The sequence below is a fragment of the Erinaceus europaeus genome, chromosome 2, assembly GCF_950295315.1.
Source record: "Erinaceus europaeus chromosome 2, mEriEur2.1, whole genome shotgun sequence".
Taxonomy (NCBI): domain Eukaryota; kingdom Metazoa; phylum Chordata; class Mammalia; order Eulipotyphla; family Erinaceidae; genus Erinaceus; species Erinaceus europaeus.
Genome location: NC_080163.1, coordinates 201,618,164 through 201,642,672, shown reverse-complemented (window position 1 = coordinate 201,642,672; position 24,509 = coordinate 201,618,164). Strand labels below are relative to the sequence as shown.

Below are 24,509 nucleotides of genomic sequence, written 5' to 3'. Positions count from 1 at the left end.
AGGGAGATAGAGAGGAAGAGAGACAGAGAGACACCTGCAGCCCTGCCTCACCACTGGTGAAGCTTTCCCCCTGCAGGTGGAGACCAGGGGCTTTAGTCCTGGTCCTTGCTCACTGTAATACTGTAATGTGTGCGCTTAATCATGTGTGCCACTGCTAAGCCCCCACATGTAGATTTTAATAATAATATAATAATAATAAAACTTATTAGAAGACATCTCTCTGTGGCAAGAGATGGTGCTGGGGGTTGAACCTGCAGCCTCTGGAACCACTGGCGTGCAAATTGGTGCTCTAACAGACTGAGCTAGCTCCCCAGTCCTCTGAAGATTTTTTAAAAATCTTTTAAAAAAATATTTATTTATTTATTTATTTTTTGTTGCCCTTGTTTTATTGTTGTAGCTATTGTTGTTGGATAGGACAGAGCGAAATGGAGAGAGGAGGGGAAGACAGAGGGGGAGAGAAAGACAGACACCTGCAGACCTGCTTCACCGCTTGTGAAGCGACTCCCCTGTAGGTGGGGAACTGGAGGCTCGAACCAGGATCCTTACGCTGGTCCTTGCCATGTGCACTTAACCTGCTACACTACCGCCCGACTCCCTGAAGATATTTTTTATAAGTTCACCTTTACTGTGGGTCAACAAAATTCTGCTGTATTAAAATAAAACAGGAAGATACCAGTTCACGGAAAGCTCATTATCCTGAGGCTGACATCAATCATCTCTTTGTGTTTGCGCCATGTGCACTTAACCCGCTTCGTTACCGCCCAGCTCCCTCTCTCTGTTTTTGTGGACATTACAGAAGGCCATGTGCTGCCAGGCTTGGAACAGACAAGGTCTTCCTGTAGAGTACCTTGAGTATGTTGTTGGGGTTGGGGCTAGTGTTTCTCCTTTGGTGGCCCTTGACACAACTGTCATTGTGGTCATCTTAATCTTCCTTTCTTCTCCCTCCCTCCCTCCCTCCCTTCCTTCCCTCCATCCTTTCTCTTTCTTCCTTTCTTTCTTTCTTTCTTTCTTTCTTTCTTTCTTTCTTTCTTTCTTTCTTTCTCTTTCTTTTCTTTCCTTTCCTCTTTCTTTCTTTTTTCTTTTTCTTTCTTTCCTTCTTTCCCTTTCTTTCTTCCTCCCGGGTTATCACAAGAGCTTGGCATCTGCACTACAAATCCACTACCCCTGGCTGCCATTTTCCCCACTGTTGTTGCTATTGTTATTGTTGTTGGATAGGACATAGAGGAATGGAGAGAGGAGGGGAAGACACAGGGGGAAGAGAAAGATAAGACAACTGCAGACCTGCTTCACCGCCTGTGAAGCATCCTCCTTGCAGGTGGGGCGCAGGGGACTCGAACCTGGATCCTTGTGCTTCACACTATGTGCACTTAACCTGGTGTGCTACCACCCTGCCCCCCATATTCTTTTTTTTTCTTCACACTATCTTCTGACAGTTTTCACTTTCATTGTTTATTTTTCCTGTCAAAGACTATCTTTCTACTTCTTTTTTTAAATTTAGTTTTTTTTTCTCCAGGGTTATTGCAGAGGCTTCATGCTCCTGGTGGCCGTTCCTCCCTCCCCCCATTTTATTGGATAGAACCGAGAGAAATTGAGAGGGGACAGGGAGAGAGACAGAAGGGCCAGGCGGTGGCTTCCTGGGCTGTGAAGCAGTGCTGCGGGTGTCTCTATATCCTTTTTGCTCTCAATTTCTCTCCATCTCTATTTAAAATAAAATTTAAAATCAATTAAAAAAGACATATAGGGACTAGGTGGTGGTGCGACTGGTTAAGTGCATGTGTCACTATGTGCAAGGACCCAGGTTTAAGCTCCTGATCCCCACCTGCAGAGGGAAAACTCCAGGAGTGGTGAAGCAGGGCTGCAGGTCTCTCTCTCTCTCTCTCTCTCTATTCCTCCCCTCTCAATTTCTTTCTGTCTCTACCCAATAATAAATAAAAAACATTTTAAAAAGAGAGAGGGAGAGATAGGGAGACACCTGCAGACCTGCTCCTCCACGTGTGAAGCACCCCCTTCAGCAGGTGTGGAGTCGGGGGTGGGGGCTCAAACCTGTATCCTTGCATATCCTTGCACTTAACTGGGTGTACCACTGCCTGCCCCCCTCTTTATACTTCTTTATACAAGACTACCTTTGGGGCCAGTTGGTGGTGCACCCGGTTGAGCACGTTACAACGTGCAAGGACCTGGATTCAAGCCTCTGGTCTTCCCCTCCCCGACCTGCAAGGGAAAAGCTTAGCAAATGGTGAAGCAGTGCTGCAGGTGTCTCTCTTTTTCTCTCTCTCTCTTACACACACACACACACACACACACACACATGCACACTAAATACACCTTTAAAACAAAAACAAAAGGAAATTAAGGAAAATACCCAGGAAATAGCTCAGCGGGTAGAGTGTAGGACTTGCGTGTCTGAGGCTTTCTGGTGTGACCCCCCCCAGGTCTCTGTGCCAGAGTGAAGCTTTCTGACTTCTCACTTCGAGATGCTGTTGTGGGAGTCTCAGAGCAGCATGAACATGGGCAGATGAGTTTAAGACAGGAAGTGAGAGCTACTGGTAATTCTGGAATTAAGACGTGAAATTTAGGGTGGGGAAGATAGCAAACTGCTTAGGCAAAAAGACTCTCACACCCGAGGTTCCAAGGTCCCATGATAAGCTTCCTGCACCACCATAAGCCAGAAAAGTAAAATTTAAGTCAGCACGTGTTGCCATGGAGATGGATGGTCAGATCTCGGATGAGCTGGTAGAATCAGCTGTCGCTGAGACCTCCTGAGGATGGTGAAGGAAAGACTATTTTTCAGCCATTGCAAATAATTGCATGAAGACCATGGACCACACAGAGAGGACTGATTCCATTTGACAAGTGCACTTACCCAGGTGTGCCACCACCTCAACCAGGTGCGCCACCATCTGGCCCTGGACTGACTCCACGTGCAGGGTATAAGGACATTGAATTCACGAGGATGGACAATTTGGGAAGAAGAGTGAGTTTGGAATAGAAACTGAATCTGGAGTACTACTGCTGAATAAACAAAGAACAGGTTGTTGGTTTTATTTTTCGTTCCTGCTGGGGCTTTGTGCCTGCCTGATTTCTCTCTACTCCTACCAGACTTTGCTCTTCTTTTCCCTCTTCCTCCTCCTCCTCTTCTTTTTAATATCAGAGGCGGAAGTGGGTTGTATAGATAGACAGAGATAAAGGGAGAGAGATACCACTGTACTGCCCACTGTTTATGAATACCCCCCAGACACACACACACACACATACACACACACACACACACCCATCTGATGGCTGAGGGTCCTAATCTGGATCCTTGCACATGGTCAAATGTGTGCTCTAAATCATATCATGCGGTCTTAGTTTTTTGTTTTGTTTAATTTATATAAACTACTGTAGCTGGTAAAGGGTCACCAAGTTGGACCTTGAGAGCTTGTCTGGAGGTTCTAGCAGGGGAGCGCAGCTACTCCTATACCCTTGACCGAAGACGGGTCTGTCTCTATACCGGTCTGTCTCTATACTGGTCTGTCTCTATTCAGGGAAGGCCGTCCTCTTCAACCGAGCACACAGCTTCGGGAGGGACGCACATGGAGCGGTGAGGGAGGAAGGGGACACCCACCTAGCCAGCCAGATCAGCCGAATCGACCCTGGCTATCAATGGGGTGACAGATGTCGCAGACAGATCACCCTCACATCCGAGGGCCACCAAGTTGGATGCAATATCCTAGGGTAAAATTTTGTCTTGGTTGTGCTTCAATCAGACAAAACAATTCAGGCACTCATGAACATCAAGGAAGCTTTATAATAATACAGTTACCATACAACTGTTTGGATGAATAGTGTCATACTTACACACTTTATACATTATGAAAATAAGTCATAAATAGTGTAAAAATAATTCTGAAGATCAACTTCTCACAAATTAAGAACCCTGAAAACAAGCTGCAAAGGTAAATTTAAAAAAAGAAGAAGAAAACTTTGAACACAAAGCAATTATCTTTACACTGCAAATAATTAAAAAAAAAAGTCTCTTGATTCAGCAATGTCAACTGCAGAAACGATCATGGCAGTGAAATAAGAAGTCAAACAGGGAGAATTCAATCTTTCAATTATTTACACACTACAAAGGAAACAGGGTTGTGTCATATTTACAGTGACAAGACACAGCACATTCTTAGAATAATCAATCACATGAGACTGGCCCACAAAATGTTAAGAAAAATACGCAGTGTAATGCTTGCCAAAATATTTTTTTTCACTTTCTTACTTTGTATTTATGTGATTCTTTTTGGCAATATAAAAATAGCTGCGCATAGAGATGAACTTTAAAATGTAAAAAATACAAATAAAACTATATTTTCTAAAGGAAAATCAGATACGTACATCTTTGATCATTATTAGGTTGCATGAAACATTTACAACAATATAAAGAATATTCACATAGATGTCAACAATATGTTAAGACATTCTTTTGTGAATCCAATCTATTAATTTCAGAGATATATAAGAATACTCACTGCATTTTTCTGAGAAGTGTTGCTACTTTCTCTGTAATCACTAAGTCAAATATAACTGGTAAGGTTGAGAAAGTATTCCTATTCCCCCAAAGGACAGTTCTGCCAATGAGAAGTGCATGGAATTTTATGCATTTAAATTACTTAAAAATCAGAAATATTATTAATGTATCAGTCTTACATTAGCAAAGACAAAATCCACAAAAAAACTTAAGTTGGGAGAGCATTTTGTAAGATACTATAGTAATCTATGCAGTATCAATATATTTCAGAAAAAGCAAGGGGAATTATTCTGAAATATTCAGCAGAATTACAGCTGGTCAGTCATATTAACACCACTAGGACTGCATGATTTTAACAGCCCACATCACAGGACATTGATCTTAATTATTATCTTGAAGAATATGAGCTTAGAAAGTTGTTGGTTTTTGTAACTTTGTATTTTGAGACCTGGTGTGTGTGTGTGTGTGTGTGTGTGTCTTATTTGTTTTGGTAGAAAAATAGAAAAAATAATTTTTGATAGTTCTAAATATTGATATAATTTGATTATCTAAAAAACAGAAAAAGAAAGTTTCAGATATTCACATCTGTCTATTCCTATCATCATCTATGAAAAGATGTCAAATCATCACTTACAGCATATAATCAAGATACATTTCTGGATGAGATAGTATCTTGTGGCAAAAAAAAAAAAGGATGAAAAAATAGTGTTATGCTACAACAGAAACATGAAAAATAATTTGGAAAGTGAGGCACATTTTCCAAGTAAAAAAAGATACCAAAGACAATTGTTCCATAGGTATACTGAGATGTTCACTGACTTAGTAATTTCCCAAATTGGTCTGTATCCATCTCCTTACACACAGACTGTAGACAAAGGAAATGCAGAACCAATAGAAAGCTTAAGCTTTTACTGTCTTCTTAGAGTATCATCACAGGAAGTAAGTGCAGTACAGACTCTTCTTTGGTAGAAATCAAAAAGAAAATAACTCTTACATTTTCTATAAAATCATTGAAGAAAGAAAGAAAGAAAGAAAGAAAGGAAGAAAGAAAGAAAGAAAGAAAGAAAAAAAATCTTCCCAGGCTGTTTTTTCTAAAAACTCAGGCATATTGTGTGACGGGGACTCTGTGAGCATGTGCAGATTGTCTGACTCTGGCCTTGTCATGTTTAAATGACGTAAGGTCAGAGGTGAGAGTGAAAGTTAATAAAGTTTACGCTACATGAAATGAACATGAACTCTGAGGATTCATAAGCCCAGTGGACACACATCGACTACTGTTCTGTTTTGTTTTACATTAAGAAGGACTGGCCATTGAACCATCATTATAGTAGTAAATTCATGAGCTTTAAGGATTAAAAAAAACAGACATGTAGAGTTTAGGAATGCTATTAAACAGAGAGATGAAATTACCCACAGTTGAATCGCATTATCCACAGAGGACAAGTGAAGAAATACATTAGCACCAATGTAAATGGAGAATAAGTTTAAAGCTAAAACACATGTCAATTTGGCATCCTTAAAAGATTCCTATCAGAATTAGAACCTGATCTTAATTCCAATGTGTACTTCACATATTTTTTCTCAAGTCTCTATCCAAAAATATAAATAATAAAAAAAGGAATCTCTAAGAAAAATATGTACCTGCCAACACATATATTAACCATTACAGTTCATTCAGTGGCGATGGAGGTTTCTCTCTGTATCAATGACAGAATGGATGCTTCAAATAGTTTCGTAACCAAAAGCTTAAGATGAACTATGTGGTTAAAACTTAGTAACTGCACTAAACAAAAAGCAATAACCATCATCCATTTGTTTTTTTTTCCCTAGGGAACAGATGTAAGGGGAGTTTATAACTTCCATTAATCATGGAATAAAAGTCACTGTCGTCAATTCAATTAGAGAGCAAAACTCCACTATACATAGAATAGAGGATAGTATTCTTAAAGGGATGTGTTTAAAAGCTGTAGTTAAAATACTTCTCTTCTGGTACTGAGGTAGCCTCCTTTGTGAAGTTTTACATAGCGACCTGTCTTAATATCTCTGCCTATTACAGAAAAAAGACAGGAAGAAATACAGTCACCAGATTTTTTTTCTCTCAAGACACCACAGCTGGTATCTTCAAGATACTATAGTTCTTTTTTTTTTTTTTTCCAAACCAAATAAGACAAATTACTTCAGACAATGAACTGTATCTATTCCTAACCATATCATATAAGAGATGGTTAGAAAATGCCCGCTGTTATTTTAAAAATGCCAAATTGACTTTGGAATCTGGAATGTTAGTAACAATGGTACCAATTCTCAGTAGATTGATTTAACCGTTTGAATGCCTTTCCAACTTCAAAAGCTTAATGAAAATAAGAAGGCTTTCTACTTAAGTAAGCATTTGTGAGTTCATAAAGGTCTTAGGACTCTCATCTCAGAATCCTATCTCAAGTACTATCACCATTAGCCAGTGATGAGTTAATTCCTCCTCCAGAGTGACTAGTCTTCATTGATGTTTGTTCTAGTGTAAGCCTTCTACTAAGAACTAGTCATTTTTAAAAAAATGCTACCAATTCTTCACTGTCAAAGAAAAGATCAGTCTAATACAGTTTGGTAACTTTTGGGCAAAAAAAAAAAACCAAAAACTCTATGACAACCATATTTCACAGCTTTCTGAGAACTCAGATTTGGTCTGTGGCTAAGAGGAGAAGTTAAACACTTAGAAATGTTCAAATAGGATAAAGAAATCTAAATATAAACAAAAACTTATATATAGAAACAGAATTACAAGTAATAGAAATGAATCAATACTTTTAAGTGTGACCAAATGTCGACTTTATCATAAGTGACACTTCATCACAATCACTTACGTCTGTTATATTCATCCTAAGAAAAAAATGTTTAAGAAAAAGCGCTGAAAAATTGTTTAACTTTGATACAATAACTGAAGTGAAAGCAGAACTTCTCTTACATTCTCTCCAATTTTTCAGAATGAACAAAAAGCTCTAGTGAAGGGTCATCTTGACTGGGGAGAGGAGTGCCAAGCTGTTAGGATTTGAAGACTTTTCTTTAAGAAGAAACAGCGATAAAGGTTCCAAACATGTGACAAAAAAAAAAATGGAAGCAAAGTTTTTCTTAATAGTTCCTGGGACTAGAAAAAAAAACAATTTTTTTTAAACAGAAGAGAAAATGCATTAAAAAAATGGAAAACATCTTTCTATTTTGAGAACATGTAGAAAATTCTGGAAAGGGGTTGGCTTTCAGAAGAAAGGGAAGCTCTCATGTTGGTCTGAGCCGAAGACAGTGGGCTGAGCTCTCTGACATCTTCAGGAGAGGTTACTCTGACAGACCCCTGGTCTCAAGAAAGGCTTTCTTCAGCCCCCGTAGCTTTTTTTTTTTTTTTTTTTTTGGGGGGGGAAATACTGCCATTACTTGTCCTCAGAACCAGAGGTTGCCACTCCAAGAATCTCCTATCCCAAATCAGCGCTCTGTGCCTCTGTCACGTTCCAAAAAGCAGCCCTCTGAACACTGTCTGGGGTCTAGTTTCCCAGCAAAAAAGAAAAGGTTTCTGCTGTTCTGGGTGCCTGCGTTTGTAAACTTCTTTCCTGCCAGCGCAGGACACCGCTGGGTGCTCCTTTTGCCTCTTCTTCACGGTCAAGGGCGGCCCAAGAGAAGCTGCGGCAGCAGGCGGCTCGACCCTCTTGATATTTCAAGCCCAGAGGGCCGTGGTGAGCCCACAAAACCGGAAGCTGTCCATCTGCAGTGGGTCGGCAGCTCCCTCAAAATACAAGACGGCTTGTTTGCGCACGCTCTCTGCCACCTCATCTCTTTTTGGCTATAAGCCACGGTGTCACCCCCTTGAGATGACAAAGGAAATCAATGCTCAGGCGTGATCGAATGGCATGCTGGCACCAGACGCTGCACAAAACACCCCCACAACAGGCACGGCCATGCTGTTTTAGTCGCTTTCAATGGTGGTGGTGGTGGTGGTGCTGGTGGTGGTGGGAGGGTTAGTCAGGATGTGACGATTAGCTCTAAACTCAGTTCAGTAGGGTACCTTGACATAGCTTGGAGTTCATATTTGGGCATGAATCCATGTCAGTGGTTTCCTGGCACTTTCTGTCCATGCAATTCACAAGTCCAGAGTAAGAAAACAGGGAGGATCATCACTACCAGCGATATCTGTATCCCCCACACCAGGGGAAGAGACACTGGTCTAGCCTGTCTGCTGTCACCTACTGTCCCACTTCGGGAGAGAGGGGGAAGCGGCGGATGTGGATGTGTGTACTACTGCAGACAGGTAGAGACAGCTAAATGTGACTGTATCTCAGACTTGTCAGATCTGTAATTCCATTTTTTTAACTATAAATATAAGAAGTGGACCGTTATATACACGACTTCATGCTCGGAGGGTTAGAGTCATCACTGCAGAGAGACGATCAACACAACAACAACAACAAAAATGTCCGGTTAGTGGTCTAGTATAAAAATTCCAAATGCATGTTAATTAAAAAAAATAAAGGTAGAACCCTGATTAGATTTTTTAAAATCAATTGATAATTGTCTTATCTGATCCTTTTTCTAAAACCTCACAACATCATCAAAAGTTTTCTTTAAAAGAAAACTTAATTTTTAAAAATTTCTTTATTGGGGAATTAATGTTTTACATTCAACAGTAAGTACAATAGTTTGTACATGCATAACATTTCCCAGCTTTCCATATAACAATACAACCCCCACTAGGTCCTTTGTCATCCTTCTTGGATCTGTATTCTCCCCACCCAAGAGTCTTTTAGTTTGGTGCAATACACCAATTCCAGTTGAGGTTCTACTTGTGACAAAACTTAAATTTTTTGTTAATTTTTTTTTTCAGGGGCCGGGTTGTGGTACACCTGGTTGAGCACACGTGTTACAATGCTCAAGGACCCAGGGTTCAAGCCTCTGTCCCTACCTGCAGGGGGAAAGCTTTGTGAATGGTGAAGCATAGCTGGAGGTTTCTCTCTGTCTCTCTCCCTCTCTGTCATCTCTTTCTCTCCTAATTCCTGGCTGTCTCTATCCAGTAAATAAATAAAGATAATAAAACAATTTTTAAAAATTATTTTTTTAAAAAAGATTTTATTTACTTATTAATGAGAAAGATGTGGAGAGAGAGAGAGAGAGAGAGAGAGAGAGAGAGAGAGGACTGAAAGAAACAGACATCACTCCAGTACATGTGCTGATGTGCTGCTGGGGATTGAACTCGGGACCTCCTGCTTGAGAGTCTAATGCTTTATCCACTGTGCCACCCCTCAGACGGCAGTCATCAAAATTTCTATCCTCATGTTGGGAAGGTAGCGCGTGGGTACACAGGACTTCATGCCAGAGGTCCAGGTTCCATCTCGAGCACGTTAGTAGCCAGAGCTAAGTGCTTAGTGCTCCGGTTGAAACAATAGAAAATTTCCATCTTGGGCTCTTTCTTTTGCTATGGAGAAGTCTATCTTATTTGTCTCAGTCACTATTCTGGGAAAGCAGAAAATGAGGACTTCATCCTGCATGTAACCTAATTCAAATGCTTGTCCTGTTGGATCGAGGTCATGGTCTGCAAGTGTTAAAACACAGCGGTCCAAAAAGATCGATGTGAGGACTCTGCCCTCGGCAGCACTGTTGACTTCAGTGACACTGACCTTACTCCTCTATTCTCTGTAGGTGAACCTTCTTTCCTTTTGCTCACCCTGCCTAGCTGTGGATGGGGCACAAGGTGGACATACATGTCTGCTCTCAGGCCCCTAAACTGTGTCACGGGTGGGTCTCACTGAGGTCAAAGTCATCATACGTCTTTGAGGTATAAGCTCATTGAGCAGATCTTGGAGACATGAACAGTTACTGAAAAACCAAACTTCTCTGTGAAAAGCAGACTGTTCAGTTAAAAAAACAAACAAAACAAACAAACAAACAAAAAACATTTGACGGGGGCAGTGACACACCTGGTTAAGCAAACACATTATCATGTGCAAGACCCGGGTTTGAAGCCCCTGATCCCTACCTGCACTGGGGGGGGGGGATGCCTCACGATTGGTGAAATAGCTCTGCAGCTGTCTTTGTCTTATCAAATAGAAAGGAAAAAAAAATAAAATAAAAGGAAAAAATGGCCACCAGAAGCAGTGGATTCATAGTGTTGGCTGGTACCCAGCCCCAGGGATACCCTGGTGGAAAAAACGAAAAATAAACACGAAAACTTGCTTTTCTCTCTCTGACAGACCATGCACTCTGCGGTCGTCAGAGGAGCTTACTCCGTGTTTGTGGATGGCAGGCCCTCGGGAAGTTTCTCCAAGCGCTCAGTACATATCTAAAGTGGGTTTTGAAGTGGTGCCAGCATTGTCTTGTGCAAAAACTACATACTATATTTTATTTTGGGGGATGGGATCGGGGCCGGGAGCTCCTGTGATTTCACTCCTCTGGGCCGCTTTTTCATTCAGCGAGAGAGAGAGGAGACAGAGAGAGGGAGAGACATCGCAGCGCTGAATCTTTCTCTGCTGCCCTAGCATCTCCCATGTGGTGCCTCTGTCTGTTCCGAATCATAAAGTCTGCCTTTCACTTGCTGTGCCAGTGACACAATGAACTTTGAGTTTAGAAACTCTGTGTTGTTGCATTTAGAAGACAAAAATTATATCTAGAACGAAGAGTAGCTTCAGCCAACATCAAAGATAAAATGTTTATCATGAAAAGTAACTGGTGGGCTTAGGAGACAACATAATGGACTCTCACGCTTGAGGCTCTGAGGTCCCAGGTTCAATCCCCAGCACCACCACCTGATAAAAAAAAAAGTTACTGTTGAAAATAATCTGGTTGAGGGTTGGGCAGTAGTATACTGGGTCAGGCGCACATAGTAACAAATGTAGGGACCCACGCAAGTATCCTGGTTACAGCTCCATCTCCCCACCTGCGGGGGGCGCTGGTGGTGTCACTTCACAAGTGGTGAAACTGGCTTGCAGGTGTCTCTCTCTCTCCCCCCTCCTGTCTTTGCCTCCTCTCTCAATTTCTCTCTGTCCTGTTCAATAAAATGGGAAAAACAATGGCTACCAGGAGCAGTAATAGTGCCAGCACTGAACCCCAGAGATAACCCTGGAGGCAAAGAGAGAAAGAGAGAGAGAGAGAGAGAATGGGGACCTGTTCACTAAGCATGATAATTCACTACTGCCACAATTTCAGAATCTTCAGGCAGAGATGTCTACAGTACACAGGGTGTACACTTAGTCGCAAGGCTGTATAAATACTATTTAAAAGTTTATTACAAAAGACAGGACCAACTGAAAGCAATATCCTGACTATTTTATAGTTATATATTTATTCCCTTTTGTTGTCCTTCTTGCTTTATTGTTGTAGTTATTATTGATGTCTTTGTTGTTGGATAGGACAGAGAGAAATGGAGAGAGGAGGGGAAGACAGAGAGATGGAGAGAGGAGGGGAAGATAGAGAGCGGGAGAGAAAGACAGACACCTGCAGACCTGCTTCACCGCCTGTGAAGCGACTCCCCTGCAGGCGGGGAGCCAGGGGCTCGAACCGGGATCCTTATACCGTTCCTTGCACTTTGCGCCATGTGCACTTAACCCGCGGCACTACCACTCGACTCCCTCTCCTGACCTTTTTAAAAACAGCCTTAGGGGCTGGGTGGTGGTGGACCTGGCTAAGCACTCGTTACAATGTGCAAGGACGTGGTAGCGCAGCAGGTTAAGCGCACGCGGTACAATGTGCAAGGACCTGAGTTCAAGCCCCTGTCCCCACCTGAAGGAGCTGGGGGGAGCTTCATGTGTGGTGTGATAGAGATGCAGGTGTGACTCTCCTTCTCAACTTCCCTCTCCCTCTTGGTTTCTAGCTCTACTAAATACGTAAATACATACATACACACATATATATATATTAAAAAAACTACAGCATTAAAAGGCTGGGGAGACAGCATAATAGTTATACAGAAAAGACTTTCATGCCTGAAACATCAAAGGTCCCAGGTTCAAACTCACTAAGTATCATAAGCCAGAGCTGATCAACCAACCAACCAACCGACCAACCAACCCAGCATCAAAAACACAACTTGTTTAGATAGTATCAGAGCTAGCTTATTAGGCCATATAAACATTCTGAAAACATTTCATTTTTCTTTTTTACTTACTAGATAGACAGAGAGAAATTGAGAGGGGGAGATAGAGAGGGAGAGAGAGAGAGAGAGAGAGACCTACAGCCCTGCTTCACCACTTGTGAAGCTTTCCCCTTGCAGGTGGGGACCAGGGGCTTGAACCTGTGTCCTTGAACAGTGCAATGTGTGCGCTTAACCAGGTGCGCCACTGCCTGGCCCCCCTCATTTCATTTTCACACTTGCTTTTTTTTTTTTTTTTTTAGTCTTTTTTTTTGGGGGGGGGCAGGTGTTGGGAGGATTGGATCTCAGTGATTTGCATTGATGTGTGTTAGGGAATGTGATGAGCACTGGATTTTATCATGTAGTTATTATTCATTTTTTAAAATATCCCCTCAAAAATATTTGTTTATTTAATGAGAAACAGAGAAAAAGATATATAGGCAGACAGACCAGAGCCTGCTCAGCTTTAGCTGTTGGTGGTGCTGAGGATTGAATCTGGGACCTTAGAGTCTCAGGCATGAAAGCCTTTTGCAGAACCACTATGCTGTCTCCTCTGCCTCCAGCTATCATTCTTTATCTAAGAAGACACCAAATTAATGAGATCCTGAATGCTACTGGAACTGTGCTACAGTAAAGACGGTGGTGCCAATCCCATGGCTGCTGTGTGGAATGTGGTGCCAATTCTGTGGCTCCGATAAGGAAATTAAAAGAGACATTTCTGATTTTATGATGCTTCTCACGTTACCATGAGGGCTGGTTATTTCATGCACCAAGTGTGTCCTTGACTTGTCATTATGATGATGATCGCTTGTGAAAAGGAAGTGAGTTAGAAGGGGCTCAAAGAAAGCAGTACTTGTGCTCTGAGAAGTGTCAGAAGGCAAGATAAAGAGAGCTTTCTACTCTTTCCAGGTAAAGCATGCCATGGACTGGATTAAGAAAACATTATAGGATTTGGTTACAGGCCAAAGGTGAGAGGTTAAAACCAGCTCAGGATGGTATTAAACATCTTGAGCACGGGAGGTGGTGACCGGATTATCTTCTCAGGTGAAGAAGAATCCCGGTGGCAGGCTCCACTTCCGGAGACCCACTGACACCAGCAGAGGTGAAGTGATCTATCCCTGGGGCTGGAAGTGGAGACGGAGAAGCTACTAAATTAATAACAGCCCTGAGCAAGAAGGCTATTCCTTCCCTGGCCAGGTAGCATGGCAGGAGCTAAGTAGGAGAGTAACACAGATTTCACTACAAGAATAGGAGGAGTGAGAGGCCATGAAGAGACTCATATTTCTCCTCCTCTTTCTTTAAATTTTTTTTTTACTATCTTTATTTATTTATTGGATAGAGACAGCCAGAAATTGAGAGGGAAGGGGGAACTGCAGGAGGAGAGACAGAGAGACACCTGCAGCCCTGCTTCACCACTCGCAAAGCTTTCCTCCTGCAGGTGGGGGCCGGGGGCTCATGTGCACTCAACCAGGTGTGCCATCACCCGATGCCTCTCCTCTTCTTTCTAATATGCATACTTTTTTTTTTTTTCTTGGTGACCAGAGCACCGCTCAGCCCTGGCCATTGGGACCTCTCACATGCAAGCCCTCTGTGTTACTCTTTTTTTAAAAAAAAATATTTTGTTTATTTATTAATGAGAAACATAGGAGGAGAGAGAAAGAGCCAGACATCACTCTGCTACATGTGCCGCTGGGGGTATTGAACTCAGGACCTCACGCTTGAGAGTTCGATGCTTTATCCACTGCGCCACCTCCCGGACCACACCTCTGTGCTACTCTTATCTTTCCCCAACCCTTTCTGTTTTGCTGTCATTTTGCTGTCGTTTCATCCAGAAACATCTCTGCCAGAAACAACTGAATAAGCCATGAGGTCTTAAGTTCTTTTCTTAATTTATTTTTTTAATGTTTAATGATGTTTCTTTACTTATTGGATAGGGACAGCCAGAAATCAGGAGGGAAGGGGGGGGTGACAGCGAGGGAGAGAGACAGAGAGACACCTGCAGCACAGCTTCACTACTTGCAAAGCTTTCCCACTGCAGTGCGGTGGTGGTGGTGGTGGGGGGGGCTGGGGGCTCAAACCCGGGTCCTTGCACATTGTAACATGTGTGCTCAATCAGGTGTGCCCCCACCCGACGTCCTGCCACAGATTCTTAATGAAGAAGGTTCCCAAATGATCAAAGCAGCACGTAAGCTTCCTCCAGCGCCAACCCTTTCCCCTCACAGCACAGGCAGGCCAGGTCCTTTATAATCAGGCCCGCACCCCACTGTGTAAAGGTCTGCAGCTCTTTGAACAGAGGGGCTCCCAGATCTCTCTCTCTCTTCCACAAAGAACTGCTTCTTCCCGTCACTGCCCACTCTCCTTCTGTTCGAGACCAGCTCTGTGCCCTGAGAGGCTTTCAGTTTCCTCATGGATGGCAAGGATGATAAAGGCCCGAAGAGGGTTATTCCCCCAACTGAAGGGCCTTCACTTCTCACATGGCTTTTGTATATAGAAGGTTCTCCACGGAGACGCTGCCTTCCTTCCCCACTGAATGCACACAAAGTGATGATATGAAGAGCTGGAAGAGACTGACGTCCGACAAGACACCTGCTCAAATATGACTGGATTCAACTCAGCTGAATCCTAGATTCCCTGGAGTTGACTGGAGTCGACCAAGGTGCCATAGAATTAAAAATAAATAAACAAGTGATCATCCTTTGAGATTCTGCTTTCTCAGCTTTGTGACTATTGTTGGCAGGGTTCTTACTGTGTAGTCTCATGTTGGTTGAGGAGCTGAATAAGAATCGAAAAAGGGGAGTCGGACGGTAGCGCAGCGGGTTAAGCGCAGGTGACGCAAAGCACAAGGACCGGCATAAGGACCCTGGTTCGAGCCCTGGCTCCCCACCTGCAGGGGAGTCGCTTGACAGGTGGTGAAGCAGGTCTGCAGGTGTCTGTCTTTCTCTCCCCCTCTCTGTCTTCCCCTCCTCTCTCCAGTTCTCTCTGTCCTATCCAACAATGACATCAATAACTACAACAATAAAACAAGGGCAACAAAAGGGAATAAATAAATAAATAAACATTAAAAAAAAGAATTGAAAAAGAATCACAGTGAAGGGCACTTTTAAATAGAAAGATGAGGAGTTTCTTGACCTCTTTGATTCCAAACAAGGCACTTGCAAGGGAAGGCTCACAGTACTGGTTAAGGGCTCTTTTCATGCATCAGATTAGGAAACAACCACAACAAAACAAACAGCAGTAAACATATTCATCAAGAGATATTCTGTGGATATAGTCTTTTGCTTCCAGTCTCAAACAACTTTCCAATTCAAAGTCGAATTGAAGAGATTTGTTCGAAATTAAAAAAAAAAAAAGTAGGCTAGTGAAGAGAGGGAGAATGTTTCCTTTTAGACATAATTCTGTAAAACCTACCTTTTGCCAACAGCCAGGCATGGGTAGTCCATCAGGCCCCTGTTTTAAAGAGAATCATAAAAATTTCTCAGGCTCTATAAAATGATCAGACTGCATAATCACATTCTCAGAGACTCTAAACAATGGATTTCTATTCTTTAGTTGGATTTAATGAAAGACAACTTTTACATATTACTAACTCCCAAAAGGTTACCCAGTGCTAGTTATAATGAAACATGTTTTCATGTTTCAAGCAGAAGTCCAAATGTTTTTTTGATTAGACATTTCAAAACTGCAGAAATTGTAGAAAAAAAATTGAACCAATCTTTGAAAAAGTAACTTACAAAGTCTCATGGTCTACTCAAGTTCTACCTTTACATAAGATGGTTGTACTATTCCTCTCAATTCCATGAGAACAAACTTCATAATGATGTTTAGTAAATAGGTCACAATAACTTCTCTTCCTGTCATTGCTGACTGTGGCTGAATGCATGATTAAGATGACTCATCAATGGTGAACCATTTCTATCTGAAGTTTTTAGCTCTTCGTATGCCAGTTATCTTTTCACTTTTCTACACTGAAAAACAGAGTAGCTAGTAGTCAATTCAGTTAAGAGAGTAAATCGTTACTGATACTACTCATCAATTTTTTTCCTTTCAATTTCTCCTGCAGCCAGATAACAGATTCCGAATAAGCAAAGGAGTTCTTAAATCACAAATCTTAATTTTCACTTAAAGTGTGAACCTTCTTCAGATACAAATGGTAGCAACAACAAAGGAAGAATTGGTCTATTATGAGGCATGCTGTGTTCTCAGTTAACAGTTAACAGAATTATCAAAGATTATTTTTATCACTACTAAACAAACAAAGTAGGAGACTTGGTAGTTCACACTGATATTTTATAACTGTGATTACTGACTAGGTAAGACATTATTCTACAAATATGGCCTCTTAAGAAGACTTAAGAAACATGAATTCATCTTTAAACCGTCATGCTTAGCACTGAGAACATATGAGAACATGCAGACCAAGTTTAACTCTCAACCCAACCATAAAAAGTGTTCCTTTATATGTCAAAGATATGCCCCAGCTTTCTCTTCAAACATCAAAAGAACAACAAGCCCCACTTTGAAATAACTTTATAAAATATTTGGGAAAACTTTGGCAGTGCCAGATTGGTACAAGGAGAAGGGTTGCCTAGTAGAATTTTAGATTTTAGTATAAGGAGGATTCTGAGTTCATGCCAATGGAGATAGGAAAGTACTGTCTACTTGAGGGAAGTGAGTTTCAAAAGGAGAGACCATTAAATTGAAAGGTTATATGACAGAGAAAAAGGTTTGGGCTGCAGACTATTATCTTCTTCAGGAGTTCAGAGGAGTTGGGAGTACTTCCCCATGGGTGTAGCCAGCATGCCCTTGAACTGGTCAGCTTGACCACAGACACTTCACTCTGTAGGCCTGGTCTAGTTTGCAACCTGACAGGAAGTCAGTGGAAGAAGCAAAAATCCGTTTATTTTGGAGAACGGGAAGAGCAGGTTCAATCAAGGGGTAAACCCTAGATTAGGGCAGTGCCTTTGCGGAGGAGAATGGTTTGGGATTTCAATGTCATCTTTCCATGTATTCATTGGACTAGTCCACATGTCCCAGAAAGCAGACATGGCAGCCACGTGAGTTGTGAGAACCCAGTCAGGAGGGCCCTCCCCACGGAGGGAGCCAGCCGTTCATGCACCATGCGTGTAGTGTGTTGATCACGGAGCGCTTGCTCCAGAAGCACGACACAGGGGGGAGGAGCATGTCAGAAACAGAGGGACGGCATGCAGGGGGGGCAGGAAAGAGATACTGTACCAATTGGCAAGGGGCATCGAGCCCGTCCAGGCCAGGCTGGCCCGGCTCCCCCTTTTCCCCCTTAACGCCACGGAATCCCTGTTTGTGAAGATTAACTCATAATGTTACAACACAAGAAATCACTTCTGAGGGAAAAAACACCAAACAAACAAACAAACAAAAAAACAAAACCAAAAACCAAACCAAAACAAAAACAACACCTGCTTAAGAGAATAACTACAATCAGAAAAGGCCGGAAGAGGAGCAAGTCTGGAGGTAAACGCCAGGTAAGGTGGGCAAGATCCAGTGATGCCTGACACAGTGCCCTCTCTACAGAGGAGTTGTCTGAGATGGAACCTTTCAGAGTGGCTCTCGTCCTTGTCAGGCTCCTGAGTTATGGGATAGTCACATGCCAATCAATCTCTGAGTGCTAAGAAACCAGGCAGAGCTGCTGGTTGGAAAGCAGGTGTGAAACACCGAGGCAAGTGGAGACGGCTCTTTCTGATTCCTCCAAGTCTCTGTGAATAACCCTTCCACCCCCACCCCACACGGGAACCCGGGCTCTGAAAGCCCCTCCAGCCTGTTCTTCCCCCGGCTTTTCTTGACACACATTATCTGGTGACGATTCCACGAATCGGACATACCAACGGGCAAGGTGCATCTAATCCAGGGGCACCCTGTTCTCCTTTCTCCCCTTTGGGCCCCTTTTTGCCTTTCTTTCCCTTTTCCCCCTGTGGATACAAGGGTTCAAATAAAAGACAGGTTTTTATCAGCGGTGATGGGAAAACAATGATTCAGCAGAGGGTTTAAGCCGGTCTAAAGTCTGGAAGGACATTTACCACTATTTTCTGGCCCCACTAGGGCCTGATAGCGTGGAAGATGGTACATGAATCCAGAGTGTCAGTGAGGGTTGAGTGCTCTGCTGTGTGTGTGTGTGTGTGTGTGTGTGTGTGTGTGTGTGTTATTCAAGACACTCCACAAGATGAAAGGAGGCTGATGTATTACAAAAGGATGATGAGTGCCGATTTGCACTCTGGGGCTGGGGTCCCTGTGCAGATGTTTCTCTCACGGATCCTGGTGAAGGTGATGATATGAATTGAATCGACACCAGGGGAGAGGCACAGGTGAAGTTTAGAGGAATAACAGAGACTGCAGCCTTTTTTTTTTTGCTTTTGCTTTCTTTTTCTTTTCTTTTTTTTTTTTTTTTTTTTTTTTGCCTATGGGGTTATCGCTGGGGCTGGATGCCTGCACCATGAATCCACTGCTCCTGGAGGCCATTTTCTTTCCCCTTTTGTTGCCCTTTTTGTTTTATCGCTGTTGTGGTTATTATTGTTGTTGTTGCTGTTGTCGCTGTTGGATAGGAGAGTAATGAAGAGGGGAGGGGAAGACAGAGAGGGGGAGAGAAAGATAGACACCTGCAGACCTGCTTCACCGCTTGTGAAGCGACTTCCCTGCAGACGGGGAGCCGGGGGCTCGAACCGGGATCCTTAACACCGGTCCTTGCACTTCGCACCCCGTGTGCTCAACCCGCTGCGCTACCGCCCGACTTCCAGCCTTTTTTTTTTTTTTTTTTTTTCCTAACCCTGTTAACTAACAAAAGTGACATGAAGCTAGAGGGGAAGGAAAGAATATCAATTAATGCCTTCTCTCTCTCTCTCTCTCTCTCTCTTTTTTTTTTTTTTTTTTGCAGTGGATCCAATTTCATGATGTTGTGCTTTTGGTAGTTCTTGTTAAAAAAGAAAAAAGTGTGTTAAAAAGAAGTCTTCGTCCCTTTTAATGTGTCCTTTCAGGAAACTGAAAAGCAAAGACTTTCCTTACGAGGTCAGGGAAACAAACTCTTAATACGACCTGGGGAAACAGACCAGCTCTGCAAGCCCAGGGGGCATTTTTATTTCACTTGTATGGAGCTCTGGCCAGGTTTCCACAATGGTAAATGGGTTTCCAGCTTATTCACAATATAGCAAAAGCCAAAGGGGGTGGGGGGTGGGGGCTAGGAAATTCTGTAGAAGACAGAAGAAGCAGTTTCGATTGAGCTGTGCTAACAATGAGAATGAGGCAGGTGGGAGAATCATGTGGTGGGAGCAGAGGAGCCCTGGGGAGTTAGTGCATAGGGATGGGGACGGGAGAGAGGTCACAGGGAGTCTGCGTGGACCCCAGGGATGGAGGGATTGAGGAAAAGGAGGCACAAGGAGGAGAGGAAGGAATGAATGCACCTGGGCGGTTTCACATTGATGTAAACATCTCTGCATACTTAGACACAAGAACCTGGTGCCGTACAGAATGCACAATCCTCTACGATTCTAATGTCAACCAGCACATTCGTTCAGCAATCAGAGAGGCAGTGAAAAAGACAGCTGAATAATCCCAGAAGCAGACAACACGAATGGCCAGGAGTGAAAAGACATACACGCGACAGAAATGCAGGGGCTACGCTTTCAAATGCATGCACTCCTGCTGCTGGTGTGAAAGCTCCTTGTTTATCTCCGGTGTGCCAAAAAAAAAAAAAAAAAAATACATCTGAAGGCTCAGAACAAAAACAAAGAAAAGACAAAAACACTCTTTTTTTTTTTTTTTAGTTTTTGGGATAGAGAAATCTTGTGTGGCTCACATGATCATGATCAAGGACAAAGACCCCAGAAGCTACAGGGAAATGAGAGCAGGTGTGGAGAGGAGAGAAGCTAGGAGAAGAATTCGGGGTAAGTTGCTCACGTGTGCAAAGTAACTCAGCAAAGCGCTGCAGCACCATGGTGAAAGACTGATGCGCACATGCTAAGGTGAGCATTTTCCTCCCAGGAGCCAGTGCCTGCTTCTTCACACAGGTGTTAGATAGGCATGGTTAATGGAGAGTCCAAGTCACTCTGTGATCAGCAGAAAGGAATTCAGATGAATCCCTCAGTGAAAAAAGGTTGGTGTATGAATGTTGACTGTGATGGGCTATCGGAGTCCCTTCTCATGACTGTTTCAGGAAGCCTCAGGCTCTGTGGAAAAGAGGTCAGTGGACGAAGAATGATGGGCCAGTGAGAGCGGCCAACATCGCTCTGTTAAGAGTTAGTTGCACACCTGGCTGAGTGTACGTGCTACCATGAGCAAAGACCCAGGTGCCAGCCTCCAGCCCCCACCTGTGAGTGGGGGGAAGGTTCACAAGCACTAAAACGGTGCTGCAGGTGTTTCTCTGTCTCTCTTCCTCTTATCTTTTTTTTTTTTTTTAATTTTTTAGTTACCTTTATTTATTTATTGGATAGAGACAGTCAGAATTCAAGAAGGAAGGGGGAGACAGACAGGGAGAGAGACAGACAGACACCTGCAGCTCTGCTTCACCACTCACAAAACTTTCCCCCCACAGGTGAGACTGAGGGGGGGGGGTCAAACCAGGGTCTTTGAGCATTGTAACGTGTGTTCAACCAGGTGTGCCACGACCCGGTCCTTGCCTCTCTTCCTCTCTCTCTCTCTCCTCTACCTCTCCCTCTCCCCCTCCCTTTCCAGTTTGCCTCTATCCAAAATAAATGCCTAAATAAACTATATATAAAAAAACTAATTCCCTCTGCAAACAAAAGCAGCTGTCACGGTGGGTGTGACCACATATGACTGTTTCTAAATTTGATCTTCCTTGGCTCAGAAGGATCCACACCAAATGTTTATGCTTAGAAGCCAACTTCCCTGACTCTTAAGAGGTCAACCCTTAACGGTGGTATGGGCTCCATTACACCTGAGGGTCCTGAGAGAACCTTAATGTCCAGAATGCCAGTGTCTTCATCTCATCTGTCAGTTACATGACGTGGTTTCCACTTTGCGATTAAAACACTCCAGATTCGGGACCTATCTTCTGTCTCTCTCATGGGGATGTTGTGAAATAGGGCTCAGTGGTTCTGACAGAGACTGTGGCAGGTCTATGCTGCTTAAAAAAAAACACTTTATTTATTGGATAGAGACAGCCAGAAATTGAGAGGGAAGGGGTGATAGAGAGGGAGAGAAAAAGAGAGACACCTGCAGCCCTGCTTCACTACTTGCAAAGCTTCCCCCCTGCAGGTGGGGATGGGGGGGGCTCCTACTCTGATCCTTGTGCATTTTCTTTTCTTTTTTTTTCTTTGCCTCCAGAGTTATTGCTGGGGCTCAGTGCCTGCACCATGAATCCACCGCTCCTGGAGGCCATTTTTTCCCCCTTTTGTTTCCCTTGTTGTTGTAGCCTTGTTGTGGTTGTTATTCTTTTTGCTGATGTTGTTCGTTGTTGGATAGGACAGAGAGAAATGGAGAGAGGAGGGGGAAGACAGAGAGGGGGAGAGAAAGGTAAGACACCTGCAGACTTGCTTCACCACCTGTGAAGCGACTCCCCCTGAAGGTGAGGGGGGCTGGGGGCTCAAACCATGTGCACTTAACCCGCTACACTACTGCCTGACCCCTGATCCTTGTGCATTGTAACAGGTGCACTCAGCCAGGTGAGATACCACCTGGCCTCTTTGTTTTGCACTTTCAAGAAACCCAGGATGAATGGGGATACAGAATTCTGGTGGTGGGAATGATACAGAATTATACCCCAATTATTTTATAATTTTGTAAATCAGTGTTAAGTCACTGGTAAAATAAAATAAAAGAACCCATGGACACTGATTTTTAATATATAACTTGGTGCTTAGCCATGGAAATAATAACTTGGGTCTCATATCTGCAGGTTATAATTTTTTTTTTTTGGACTAGGCATAGTCTGTATTTTACAGAGTGGCCCCATGCACTCCTCAGTGAGGACCTGGTAACTTTAACTGAACCTCAGAGTGATTTCTTTTCTTTTCTTTTTTTTTTTTTGGAGCACAGGAGAAAGGAAGGGCAGGGGTATGGAAGACGTGGACAGGCTGAAGAGCAAAGCAGACAGCACGAGATAGTCAGCAGGTGCATGCTGGGGTGAGGACGTTACCTTCTCGCCTTTTTCCCCCAGGTCACCTTTCTCTCCTCGTGGACCAGGGAAGCCCTACAGAGAGGAGAAAACGCACTGAAAACATTGATTCACAGAACGCCGGCAAAACTCACTGTAAACTATATAGGATGCTGAGTTTCTGAACATAATTATGAAGGGAAAGGGCATGGGAAACCCTCGTAAACCTTAGGCACATGAAGCAGCCCCCAGAACTGCTAAACTAGCTCTTAAAAGTTTGAAGGATCCATGTGCACATGGCCTTTTGCCTTGTCTCCTAAGGAATACAAAGTAGACAGGATGCTAGCTAGGGTCCTCAATGGTTTCCCTGTGGCCTTGGGGAAATTCCTCATCGTTCTGCATTTCAGCCCTTTTGACAGTGACAGGAAGTTAGTAAGAGCTATCATACAGGTCTGTGGGCCTCAGTGAGGTGCTGTGTGGACAGTGTGTGGACAGAACACTTGACACACAGATGCTCCAGGAACATGGACTACAATCACTTTTGTTTCTGCTTTGCCCACCACACAGGGAGAGCAGTGGTCCCGGCAAGAGACATTCACTTTGGACGTCCTCGCTTTTTATAGGTTATGCAGTTCCGGAGGACATAGGAACTCCATGCTAAAAGGCGAGATACTTCACAGTAACTCAGAATAGAGACACAGTTCCCTTGGGGTAGCATATAAAAGGCAGTTTAGGTTTTTATTTATTTAGGTTTTTTTTTTTTTTTTTTTTTTTGCTATCAGGATTATTGCTGAGACTTGATGCTTCGACAATCCCACTGTTTCTAGAGGCCACTTTTTGGATATAAGCTAAGAGACAGAGGGAGATAGGGAGAGACAGAGAGAAGGAAAGACACCTGTAACACTGCCCCATCACTCATGAAGCTACTCCCCTTCAGGTGGGATCGGGGACTTGAACCTGAGTCCTTTGATGTGGTAGCACGTGCTATATAGTTGATGTGCCTCCACCTGGCTCCAGAAATTTCAGTTTGAAGCACATTATTCCAGTAAGTGGTTCAACAGCTTATGCTAAGAGTAGATTCAACGGTGCACCCTTGAAAACTTCAGCTGTCCTAATGTGATGGAACTGCACTTAAAAAAAATAAGAAACGGGGCTGGGTGACGATGCACCTGGTTGAGCGCACATATTACTGTGTGGAAGGACTCAGGTTCAAGCCCTTGGTCCCCATCTGCAGGGAGAAAGCTTCACAAGTGGTGAAGCAGGGCTGCAGGTGTCTCTCTGTCTCTCTCCCTCTCTATCTCCCCCTTCCCTCTCAATTTCTGACGGTCTCTATCCAACAAATAAATAAAGATTAAAAAAAAAAAAAAGGAACTACTTCAAAAAGAGCTGTCTGGCCTAACTTGGAGAAGTCGTTTGAGATAAAGTAACACTATTAGCTGCCTGTTATTAAGTCCATCTACCAGACAGTGGTGTCTTCCTGTCGGTATCATGTAGACACTGGTGACGGGCCTTATATAGCTGTCTACATGCACACAGCAATAGACACAGAAGGCAGAGAGAGCTCTGTGGCCAGGGAAACCTGGGACGTGCCCTTACGGCTGGAGCCACCAGAGCTCCTGCTGTCTAGGGAAGATGTTTCCTATGTGTGTTACTTACATCCAGACCCGGCTCTCCATCTTTCCCCTGCCAAAGAACCACAGTAGCTTCATTAGTGCTCTTAAGTTTCACCAACAGGTTATTATTTTTTTTTTCAGGCCGCCTAGGCATGCAACATCTGTTATCAGAATGACAACTGCGGTGGAAATGGTTCTCTACGGATTAGTGGTTTAATG

The 24,509-nt window shown here is 43.3% G+C and overlaps 1 protein-coding gene across 1 annotated transcript in view; it reads right to left on the bottom strand.

The window, feature by feature from the left end:
• Positions 1-3,770: 3,770 nt before the first annotated feature.
• COL25A1 (collagen type XXV alpha 1 chain) overlaps positions 3,771-24,509 on the bottom strand; it is a 234,056-nt gene continuing 213,317 nt past the window's right edge. Inside the window, exons 37-41 of the mRNA XM_060172381.1 lie at positions 24,334-24,360; positions 22,720-22,773; positions 18,458-18,544; positions 16,011-16,049; positions 3,771-8,349 (exon numbers count right to left, since the gene is read on the bottom strand). Coding sequence (XP_060028364.1) covers positions 8,314-8,349; positions 16,011-16,049; positions 18,458-18,544; positions 22,720-22,773; positions 24,334-24,360 — 243 coding nt within the window. The 3' untranslated portion in view covers positions 3,771-8,313. The remainder of the gene's footprint in view (positions 8,350-16,010; positions 16,050-18,457; positions 18,545-22,719; positions 22,774-24,333; positions 24,361-24,509) is intronic.